Source organism: Argiope bruennichi, chromosome 1 (genome assembly GCF_947563725.1).
Source record: "Argiope bruennichi chromosome 1, qqArgBrue1.1, whole genome shotgun sequence".
NCBI lineage: Eukaryota > Metazoa > Arthropoda > Arachnida > Araneae > Araneidae > Argiope > Argiope bruennichi.
This window is the reverse complement of record NC_079151.1, coordinates 142,175,922-142,188,540: the sequence shown is the minus strand read 5'-3', so window position 1 is coordinate 142,188,540 and position 12,619 is coordinate 142,175,922. Positions and strand designations below refer to the sequence as shown.

General features: G+C 31.1%; 1 protein-coding gene across 1 annotated transcript in view; it reads right to left on the bottom strand.

Moving 5' to 3' along the window:
• Positions 1-345: 345 nt before the first annotated feature.
• LOC129965649 (lisH domain-containing protein ARMC9-like) overlaps positions 346-12,619 on the bottom strand; it is a 37,813-nt gene continuing 25,539 nt past the window's right edge. Inside the window, exons 16-23 of the mRNA XM_056079736.1 lie at positions 12,065-12,139; positions 10,530-10,620; positions 7,452-7,498; positions 6,124-6,234; positions 5,158-5,222; positions 3,736-3,836; positions 3,538-3,652; positions 346-609 (exon numbers count right to left, since the gene is read on the bottom strand). Coding sequence (XP_055935711.1) covers positions 441-609; positions 3,538-3,652; positions 3,736-3,836; positions 5,158-5,222; positions 6,124-6,234; positions 7,452-7,498; positions 10,530-10,620; positions 12,065-12,139 — 774 coding nt within the window. The 3' untranslated portion in view covers positions 346-440. The remainder of the gene's footprint in view (positions 610-3,537; positions 3,653-3,735; positions 3,837-5,157; positions 5,223-6,123; positions 6,235-7,451; positions 7,499-10,529; positions 10,621-12,064; positions 12,140-12,619) is intronic.

Genomic DNA, 12,619 nt, shown 5'->3' with positions numbered 1-12,619 from the left:
TTTTCCGCCGATTCTGTCTGAAAAGATCTGTTGGAGAATTAGAAAATGTAGCATTTAGGAATAATAACGCAAGAAGAATGAAATTAAAAATTGTTACCATGGAAATTTTAATGAAATATTTTACGCCAAGTTTTCTTAACTATTTCTGCGCTTGCAAAATGAAAATTTGGAAAGAAAGCCCTGTAATAATCAATTTGTAATGTTAGAAACACTGTGTTAAATCATCACTAGTAAATGGACTTTGTGTAAATGTTATTTTAAATTATTTTTAATATGCATGAATGAACTGAGACAATTCGAGTAAATTGTTTATTTCAAACAAACGACCATGAAAAAGCAGTTTGATCTGTATTTTCACTAAGCCATTTTTTGTCGCAACAGCATTAAATAGTATTTACAATGAAAGGCCACATGAGTATTCTTGAAGAAGTTTCAAAACTTCAGTTGTTGCAGTAGATTCCCTGTTTACTCGCCGCGGAGCTGAACTGTCTCTCCAATGTACTCCGGAGAGGACTGCTGCAGTGCATTTTGGGCGAAGCTATTTCTCCTGGCTCTGGAGTCCGAGGAATTTTAGGGCGAGAACTGAAAGCAACTGTGTATTCATTGGCACTGGAAAATAAAATAATAAAATTTATATGTGTGAAAAAGTTTTTTTTAATTTGCTAAATAGCTTGCCAACAAATATGTTAAGAGTTGTATTTATTTATTTACAAGCCGCCTTTGGCAACAGTTGGTTTGCCAGGATTAATGGTTGTTGAAAATTTTAATTGTTCCCTCGGTAAAATATTTTTAAATTTCAATGTTGATAGATATTAGGTTGGGGAAAAAGAAATCCATTGTCTTTATGTGAACTTCAAAACTTTTTTTAGCATGTTTCGGATTACCAATTTTGCTGAAATATGCACTGTTTTATTCTATAATTTGTTACCATTTTAAAGATAGTTTCATAATGCCTCTCTCATAGAAGTCTTGGTCACTAATGGCGAAAAACTCTGGTAATCGATTTTCACACTTCTCTTGATGCCAATTTCTTATCACTAAGAAAGTTTTGCAATGCAAGAAAAACATGGTAATAGCTTGGTGCCAGGTAATAACTGTATATTGAATGCATCAAAACTTCCCAACCAAGCTCCTGGAGTTTTTGGAGAATCACTATGAACTTGTGCATCTTGAGGGCGTTGTCCTGATGGAACGCATCGCCTCTCCAGTTGGCCGTTTCTGGTCAATAGCTAGCTTCAAACGGCAGTTGTTGACGGCAAAGATCCGAATTTTAGTGTATGGACATATGGAAGCAACTCATAATAATGATTCCTTTTCCAGTGCCGCCAAATGCACAGCATAACCTTCCTGGCCATTAATCTTGGTTTGGCCACCGTTTGAGTTACCGCTTTAAACACAATCGTTTTCATACAGTGTTGCCGTATATGACCCATTTCTCATCCTTAGTCACTATCCGTTTAAGAAATGGGTCGATTTCATTCCGTTTGGCCAAGGTTTCGCAGATGGAAATTCGATCCATCATGTTCATCCTCATCATTAACATCAAAAATATCTGAACGGAATCGACGAAACCAAAATTGCAAGTAACCAGCTGTTACAGTATCGGGACCGTAAACACCATTCAAAGTTCTAGCCCCTAGCTTGCATTTTTCCCTTTATCAAAGATAAACTGTAAAATGTACCGAATTTTCTCTTTGCCGATTCCTATTTTTAATACCCTGTAACTCACAACTGAAGGACCAAGCAAAAAATAGCAAAAGAATATTTTTAGTGCGAAATGTCACCTTTCCAACGAGCATATATCTGAAATAGTTTGATAGATACTTTATGGGATATCGATCACTGCAGCCATCTATCGAAAAGATAATGGATTTCTTTTTCCTCAACATGATATATAACAAATTATTTCAAAAGCCTTACACAATTCTGTTCATTCTGCTTTTCATTTCCCTAAATTTCTGTCTACATTTTTATACATAAGATTATATCACAGAAAAAAGCAACTAGGGGACTAAATTTTTTTTTTTCAGCATTTCACTGATTCTGAACTTAAATCTTAATTTTAAGTACAACAAAATATCAAAAAATTTATTAAAAGTGTACATTATACTGAAACCTATTCAGCGTGGAAAAATAAGCAGATTCTTCATATCTTGATCACTACAAAACAAAGCAAAAAAAGCAAAAGGAAATATTAGTAACAACAATGCGAACAGTTTGAGTTTCATTTTAACAATGAGCTATTTTGATGTAAACTTCGCTTAAAATGCATTAAAATATAATTTAAAATTAAAAGAAAAATAATGGGTAAAAAATTTTTCGCATCATTGAAAAGATAATTTTTTTAATTTTGGGATGTTCTTTTACTTGAACTTAAGATATTGTTCGTTTGTAGATAATGTAAGCAACATCTTGTAAAATGTTGTTTAATTTAGAAGAAGATGGGAAAGAGAGTACACAAAATATAAATATTATGAAGAGGTTACAGAATCTTTCTTTAATGTTAAATTCCCAAATTATGTTAAGTTTAGATAATATATATATTTTTAAATTACAGTAACGTAAAAAGTATTCGGACACTCTACTGGAAAAAATGGTAGTCAATTATTTTTGAGATGAGCACTAATCGGGAATCGCTTTATACTTAATTTCGACATATCAGCAGAGAGAGTCCAACTTTCTTATGCTGTTCCTGGTTCTAGAATGATTTGACTATTTTCTGAGACGTGTTGTAGGTGAAGAAATATCACAGGTGTTTTCATAGATCTGTAAACAGTTTGTCTAGAAATTATTGGTTTAGTCGCGCACAATGATGCCTCGAAAAAATTCTCCAGGCTTTAATCTTCACTGGCCTTGTGCATTTGATACAACTTACCGGCCATCTACAGATACATCCACTGGACGACTTTCCTAGTAATCATACTTGGATTTGTTTGAATTAGATTTATATTCTAGATTTTATCATTCGATGCACTCTTAATCATCGAATAACTTCCACTTGAGATGGTCTTTAACAAGCCAACAGATGGTGCGTCATCTTTATCCATTGTATTAAAGATCCCAATTACTCATTTGTGTTGCCATCGGTTAGGCGTGAGAATACATACTTCTAAGATACACACATTCTACAGACGAAAGTCCCAAATAAAAATATCAGTCACTTTCAAATAAAAAAAATGTTACTCTTTCTTTTTACAAAATGTAACATATATACTGTGACATATTTACTTTTCTCTAAATAATATAGGACATCAATTCCTAAAATATTAGTGGCAACTGCTTTGAGTAATTACGTAAAAATGTGTTACAAATTCTGGACATCAAGTGTACATACCAAGAAAATTAGTAGATAGTTGAAAGGGGTGCTTTTATGCGAGTTTGCTAGCATTTTGTTTGATATCGGATAATTAAGATGTCACATTTTACAAAATGCTTATAAAACATTCGTGAAAACATTGGGACAGTATGTGCTCTGAAATGTTTGTAAAGCTTCATGATCACATTTTCTTGTGTTATGAAGTGCGAATAACCACTTACTTTAGTCCTTTAATAGTAACTGATGCCGGATCGGGTACTACTGCGGCTTCCACCAGAGTTGTCGAAGGCATTCCTACAATTTTTCGCACCATCTGCGTCGCTTCCATGTCCAGCTCTAAACATTAGACAGAAGGTAAAATTGAATTGCTGTAACTTTATAAATAATTAAAATCAATCAATGAACGTCACGAGGCTTACTTGGCGTCAAAGGCTGTTCTGAGATCAATGATGAACTGAGTAGCGAACTTTGCTTTACTGATAATTCGCTGGCAGCGCTCTTCACTTCACAAGCATGATTTCTAAAGCGAAAAAAGTGATAATAATTTATAGAAATATATACATTTGAGCCATCTATAATATGATATTTCTAAGATCTACATTTTTTTTTATTTTACGTAATGATTGATTAGTGTAGTTGCATAAATGCATAAATTTTAACCACTTATCCTAGAAAGAAATGCCATACACAACAAACTGCTTTTGTCACAAAATCACCAACGACTTGTAGTACACTTCGACAGGCAATATCACAGAAATAATAATAATAATTAAAAAAAATCGCAACCCATCGACTGAGATTGTTTGAAGGAGCACAGTCTTAAGTCGAAAATTAATTCATTTAGAAAATATGTCTTTTTCTGATTTCTATAAAGTATCGGATACTTTGTGTGGTCTCGCTGCGAGTTATAGTGGACTGTTTTGGCCCGCGCATCTGTGAATCTTTTGCCAGTGCACGTGGTTAAATAAATAAATTGTACATTGTCATGGATATTTCCCAATCAATTTCAAAAATATTATTGAGGATCTTTGCAAATACTACAGAAATGTATCATTTCTCTACAAATTTACATCATCGCCACTTTGCGATTTTAAATGCATATAAATTGGTCACGTTTGCACCATAAAATTGTATTTCTATTATGTTGTCAATTAATATAATTATGATAATTCAAAGGACTTTAATAATGGATTTCGTTCTACTGAGGTTTACTGAACATATTTACAAGTTTTGGAATCCACAATTTTTAATGATACTAATTTACATCACATTAAAATCGCATGACTAAAGTAGCTGCGCATATCATCTAAAATATAAATGCAGGCAACGCTTTTACATTGAATCCTTTATTTTTCTGCTCTACATACAGTGAATTTCAAAATAAAAATGGTGACATTGTAGTCAAAATGACATTATGACTCTATTTTTCGTTATAGAAGTAAAAGAAATTTCAGTAAATTTAGTGTCTTTGGAATGTACCGAACCTACATAGAGTTAGTGTAGTCGAAATCATATATAACAACAAAAAAAATTAGAAACTTTTATCAATTTGAGCCAATTATCAATAGACCTTCAGATTTATTTCGATGTGCCTGTAGTTAATCCAAAATATTTATTCTACTGGCCATCTAAAATGAAGAATTTAATATCCTAATTCATCAGTTTGTTTGAAAAAGGGTAACTCCCCATAAATACATGCATCCATTTTTATTAAGAATCATATTCTTTGGAATATATTTGAGAAGTGAAAAGTAAATGGATTTATCATTTTCTTTCTTTCCAAATTATTGATTCTATATAAAAGAAATATTAGAAAAACCATAGATTTAAAAAAGCCGTACAGCACTGAAATAGCATCATCATTTCTGTTTGAGTGAACTGGACTGGCTGCCTTTTCCGGGTGAACCTGAAATGCAAGATAAAATATGGAGTTAAAATTTCGGAAGCATAAAAAAAATATATATATATATAATTTTTAAAAACATACAATGATTCCAAATGTTTATTAAGACATGTAAATGATTAGGATTGAGGTGATCTCGACAATGCATCTGGACTTTTCTTCATTATATTTGATTAAACATTCTATTTAATCGTTTGGTTTTGAAACTATTGAACTTTCAATTGTGATGTAAAGCGAAAGATGATGAAATCCAAATTGGCATTTCTAACTTCCATTTCATGCTAACATGAAGACATTTCACATTTCAAGCTATCTAATTTCATTCCACTTTAGTGAACAATTGTTATTAATTTTCTTCTTTTTCCTGTATATATAAATGAATAGTTCTTTGAAAGTCATTAAACGGATAATTCACACTAGCATTTGGAATGTAGTAAAACTGCCCCGGTAAAATCTCTCAGCAATTAGAAATTCAGAAATAAAATTATACCATTAATTTTAATTATTTGAAACATAAAACCCACAATTTTATGTATAATTAGGTGGAAAAGAAAAAAAAATGATATCTTTTTTAAAGATTGAACAAATATGCCCTTCTTTGCAAAAAAAAATTGGTTCATACATGTTGTGTCACTAAAGCTTTTGGATTTCACTCCTCGCAACGAACTAATCTACTTCTCTTAAGATAAGCTTGTAGAGAGTTTTGCTCTAATTTTCTATCATGTAATCCCACGCGTGTTGGCTAGATCTATTCAAAATGGAAGAAGGCAGGAACAGAAAAACTTCTCGAGCGATGAAATTCGAGCTTCAAATCTTACATAATAACTTGAAAAGAAAAGGAAGTATGTTTTTTAATTTTTGTTTTTGACTGCTTTACTGTGCATTGAATTTATAATCCACTTACCTCTACCTGCCCTTCATAGTACTGTTGTAGTAACGTTTCCCCCGAACTTTCGGTATTTTCACATTTCACGTTATCATTTGAATCTATTTCTGATTCCAAGCTATCATTTTCCTGGAAAACAAAACCATTTTGTAACAACTAAGATTTTGACAATATGATGAATTTCATATTCTAGAAAAATTAAAATATCAAACGTTTTTTAAACGATTAGCAAAAATAAATAGTTATTTACAGAATGGAATTAATTTAATTTAATTTTATTATTTTTACTTATTATTTTTAATATCAATAAAATCTATAGTTCTAAAATGTATGCCATTAAAAAACTTTACATCAAGCCTAAAAATAATTTTTGTACTATATGCTTATTTGCATTTTAACATTAATTACGCTAAATTTTATATTACATTCTAATTTAATAATTATTGATTATTTTGTTGAATTTTTACAATTTTTATATTTCACAGCGTTGAGATTGAATTATATTTTTTTAAAGTTTTTAGAAGGAAATATCAAAAATTTATATTTGTTTTCTAAAAATATAATAAAAAGAATCAATGTGATTTAAAGTTAAATGTAGAATAACAAGCACAATTTTTTAACATGAGTTTCAATGATTTTTATTCGTTAGAGAACTCTCGCCTACCCAAGTTATATGATGACCAGAATTTCCAATTTTTAGCTGCGTTCAAATAACGAGATTAATATTTGAATACAATTCTTGAAATTTCCACTGCAACAATGTGGCAGTATATAATTTACGATTGGTTTACTGGCCATTGAATAGGATTGTTGAATTTAGACTTCCGCAACTCAAAGATCCATGTAGGGAATTCTATGCATCATGATGCCATGAAATTTTGACGAAAGGCACTCCTGATAAAGAGCTCGAAATTTATTGTAAAAACATTGGTACAAAAGTTGCTGATAGGAGCGCAACAGTGGACAAAGCGCTCTACATGATCACTATATGGAACTATGTTTCAATTATACAACAATGTGTTCCCACATCGGAAAGAGATAAATCCCATTGATTTCACGAATATGCCGATCATACTGTCTTTCAGATGAACCAACGTTCGGTTCATCGATGGAGACTCATTCGGTGGACCGATGGTGACTCAGTATGAGGACGATTGACTCAAGAAGACAAATTTAACCTGGTGGACAAGCGCAGCACACCTGCAGAATAATCAATTTTCGAACTCGTGGCTTTATCATGTTAGCGCCCAGAGTTTAGTCTAAATAAGTTAATTGCGTTTAGTAATAATGCCGAAATTTTGTATGTATTTTAGTTGATGTTAAATTATCAAAAAAGTTTGCCAAACCTGATCATCATCTTCCTCGTCCGAGCTTCCGTCTTCAATCTGGACATCTGAAAAAAAAGTCGGATTGCGATGCGTTGTAAAGTCTTTAAATAAAAGAAATATAAAATGATAATAATTATAAAATAAAATTATAAAAATTATAAAATAGTAATGAATGCACCATTATTTGGGAGTAATAAGGATACTTTTTAAAAGAAGAAATTCTAAGATAAAATGTACACATATATCCCACAAATTTCTTATATTTGTTCAGTCTAGGAGTTATTCAATTGTTCTGGGAATTATATTATTCTAAGATATCTGTTTCAATAAAAGGGAACAAAAATGTCATTATGATAATAAACTACTTTTTCCAGTGAAAATTTGTTGCTCGATACTGAAACATTTATACTTCATTTATCATTCACAATTTCGATTATTTTCATAATGTTGCTTTTGTACCATAAAATAAAATTTTGGATATTATATAAAATTTTGGTATGTATATAAATTTAAAACAGTGACAAAGAAACAAAATATCCGAAAGTATTTGGAACACAAACTATGAAAGGCTTCTTGTACCAAAACCGTCATGAACAAAGAAAACAAAATAGCAGATATTCATATAATTCATAATTCCCTCAACAGCAAATCAGTTTTAAGAATTCATAATAAAAGATCAATGGGAAAAAAAGGATTCAAATTAGATACTTCGATTATTAATGACAAACATGAAAAAAGGATAATGCACCTCTTCTGTTCAGTTTCTGTTTCAAAGTCATAGAACCAAATACACTTTATGTCAAATCTTATTTATGAATTTATGATAAGATAGATGACTGAAGAATCAGTTTCATGAAATCTTTAGAAATTCGTGATCTTTACAGAAGAAATCTCTAATTATTTTCATGACAAATCCATCGAAACGGTATTCAAAATTATTGGAACTAAATTCTGTTTACATGGTGTGCGGCAAGCGAGCCTCTCCCATATAATTTTAAAATTTGTCATGCGTTTTGAAAGAACAAACAGAAAATACCGCCGTTGCGCAATTGAATGTTAGATCTTATGTGCAATGCCACTAGACTCAAATATGTGAAGATAAATATCAACTTAAATGTAATGAGATGTAATCAATGACCTGGCAAGGACAAATGGCACAGGTACAAAATAATTCAAATTAAAGTATGCTTGCTTGGAATGCCGTGGTGAGAGAAGCAATGGACGTTAAGGTCTTCATATTTGGAGGATATGCATATATAACATGAAAAATTGATTAGCGCAAAAAAATAACTGCAAACAAAGACCGCTTGGTGAAAATGAGGCATTGCGATTGGTTTAGAATAAAGAAGATGTAACATGACATAACTAATAAAGAACAGATATGGGGTGAGAATTTAGATATTCGTCTGTGCTTGTTGTGCAGGAGAAGAGGATTTGCATAAGAGGTGAATTAAAGTTTGTCGTAATAGGGGGAAAATAGAACACGGAAGGTTCTAGATATTTTTAAACTACCGTAATTGCTCTCTTGTTGCTGGAACATGTTTACTGCTGAAGTTTTTCTACAAAAACGTCAATAACACCATCAAAATGATCCACCAATGCCGAGGCAGACATTTTTTTGTATGTATCTAGCAGTACCATGTACTATGTGGAGGATGATAAAATACTTTGATGAAACTGGTAACGTTACAGTTCAAGACCATTATAAACACAGCAAGGGAATCTATAATAGTGTTGTCGCTGTATCAGTTACAGGATTTTGCTTTCAATAAATTATGGAATTGCATGCGAATTGCATACAAAGCTTATCTGTAAAAGATTAATTGCTAACAAAAGTCTAAATCTGTAGAAAACAATCTTCATGAAAGGAATGATTCTTGAAAAAGAAGTGAATCAGAATTATCTATTGAACATCTATGGACAAATGGGGCTGACATCTTCGTGTGTGGAACAGTGCTGTATTTGGTACATTGAGAATCCTCATAAGATTCAACATATTCTTTGCATTCTCTGCATGTTACTCTATGGATCAGTTTTATTGCTATTTTTTTTAATTGGAAATTTCCCTCAAATAGCAAAAATACATTTTGTTACTGCAACACTTAATGGATATATGTTGCATGTTGTGGTCTTTACAGAACTCCAGCAGCCTAGATATCTCGCTGAAGAATCAGATCTCCTTGCGCCTACATAATATCAGTTCCAATCAGTTATATGTCGCTATCGACCATATTATAACACGGTTTTACGTGTTTTTCTTGAAGCAGGGTGGAATCATTGAAACTGTGAAACCTTTGTTTGTTGTGTCTTCTGTTTGTGCTGTCACTTACATTTTTGTCGAATCGACAATTTGTATATAAAAATAAATACAGACACCTCATATTTCTGTTTTTTATTGATATATTTTCCTTACCTTAAACCGATCACAATGCCTCATTTTGACTTAATGTTTCTTTGTTACTATTTTTTAGACCAATCAGTTTCCCATGGTCTCATATGTATTCCTCCAAATATGAAGATATTGTGTTCGTTTCTTCTCTCGCCAGAGCGTCCCAAACAGGCATAGTTACTTCAATTTGAACTAACCTATATCGCTTTGTTACACCCAGCCATTTATCATTTTATTGCCTTTGATAAGCGAAATAATTGATTAGTATTATTTTAGTAAACTCTAAGAGATCACTCAGGAGATTTTTATATTTTTGATTCTTATTTTTACCTTCGCTGTTGCTCGATTCATAGGTAATTCAGAAGGAATTTTAATAAGCAAAGCTTCAAAGCAGTCTTTTCAAGCAACTATCTTATTGCTGCATTAGCTATTTTTTTTTAAAATATATAGACAGAGAGTTTTAGGTTTGAAATGAATATTTACCTGAATTTCCTGTGGATTATAATTTAAAAAAAGGTTTTTCCACCATAAATTCGGTTTTTTTTTTGTTCAATAGCTAAACTTTTTTAATAACTTCCATTTTATCAATAAAATTCACAGTCCTTCTCTTTAATAGATTATATTACAAAAAATATCTCTACATTTAATTGACGAAAATTTACAGTGGAGAAAGTAATATTTAAAGAGGGGAAATAAAAACTTTTTACCTGTTACAAAAAGTTCTAAAATCGTCTCTAGTTGTTTTTTAGGCTCACCGTCAGTTTTTGACATCAGCTTTCTTAAGGCATTCGGCAGTGCCTGAAACCAGAACTCATGAAATAAATAAATTTTAAAAAATATTCTAAAATATGAGACAAAACTAAAGGTTACTTTTTTGTTGAAATTTACTTTAGAGACATGAAAGAGGACAAGAATTATTACAAATAACAGAAATTGCTGCATGAGAATTAACAGCAACGAAAGATAATTTAAATTCTTAATCTTTAAATAGGAAAGATACAACTGAGGAAAGGAGATTCTTCATTCTTAAGAAGATTCCTTTTAAAAAGTCTATTTGAGACAATAGTTTTCTCATGAAACGACTTCTGCACGTCTCCGATCATGAAAAACCTAAAACCTCCCAACCACCCCTCGTTAAAAAAGTATATATGTCTGCACGTGTGTATAAATCAGGGAAAAATATATTGTAAAAACAATGAAAATCTAAGACGAAGCCGTCGATATATCATCCAGCTGAAAGAGGGCGGGGGGGAGAGGATGTTTATATGTAGTATACCCGTCCTTCATTTAGACAAAAAGAAATCTATTTCCAGTTTACCTGCAAAAATTTTCTTCTTCTTTTGTCATATTATGCGATAGAAAAGCTAGTGGCCGACCTTTTCTTTAGAAGTAATATAAATGCTATGGCTGCAAAGTAATATTTTGCTTGCAAGTTGGCACAGTTGTCATTCGAATAGCTCCTTACGATTTCATACCTTCAATAAAAACTAATTTCTCTAGAAATCTTTTTTCATTACTCTGTGTTGCTGCAGTGCCACCTTACTGAAGTTAGTATTTTTGCTATAGAGACTAAAATAAATAATCCAAAGAAAGATGAAAAAAGAGACACATTTTATATTCCAATGACGCGAGAAAGTCAAATTTCCCCATTTGTGGGCGAAAATCTCTGTTTCGAACAGTTTTTTGAGTTTTTATTCACCCATTATCAAAACTTGACAACTACATAATTGGATACCATTATCATTTTTGCTTATGAAATGCCATGCACAAGTTACTGTTTCTCTATTATTATATGTGCAATATTGATCTCTTAATTTTATGTTGAAATTTCAATTCTTATTTCTTTCTCATTATCTAAACTGTTTCGATTGAAAAATCGGCTGGAAATTAACTATATTTTAATATCATTGCAACGTAATTTAAGCTAGAATTTTCTCGGGTATTTTTAAATTACTTTCTTGTTAAGCAAAAGAATTATTTTAATGCTGAAAATAATTCGACTCAAAATTTTTATGACCATACTGTGCCTAAAAAAAATATGCTTAACTGTCTATCTATGTATATAAACATGGTAATTCTCACACAAAGAATAATAAGCGTTCAGCTGTTTTTTTCAAAGGGGCGATAATTGGAATTGTTCTGGCTGAAATAATTTTATTAATAGCAAATCTAAGAATGAACAAAACATGAAAAAGTTAATAAATTTTTAAATTTTAAAAAATAACGTATTGAAAATGTATACTTGTTCTTTAGCGTATTCTCGAACACTGGATATTGAGAGAATTCTGTACAAGATACCATTAACGTATGGAGATATCTGCGAAGGAAAAAAAATAATGAAACTAAAATTGTTTTAATCATAACATTTATTTTTTTCTACGGACTATTATTTTTAAACACTCTACCTTTGAATAAAAAAATATATATTAACAGGATATTATTATTAAAAATAATATAATTTAAACTAAGTTGTAATTATTTCATAATTAATATAAGTTCAATAATTATAAAATAATAGAAACAATCAAAATGTAAAGTTAAATTAGTAAATTACTATTTCTACATATGAATATACATTGTCTACCAATAAATAATTTGACACCTGTGATTAAAAAAAAAAATTTTTTTTTTCGTGTTCAATAATTGATAGAGCCTCTATCTGAGGCAATTGCAGCCTTAATCCTCCGGGGCATTCTTTCCACAAGTGTTTGGATGATGGACTGTGATATTTTCTTCCATTCGGCTTGGAGAAGACATGTAACTTCTTTCACCGATTTTGGATGGTTGCTGGACCCCT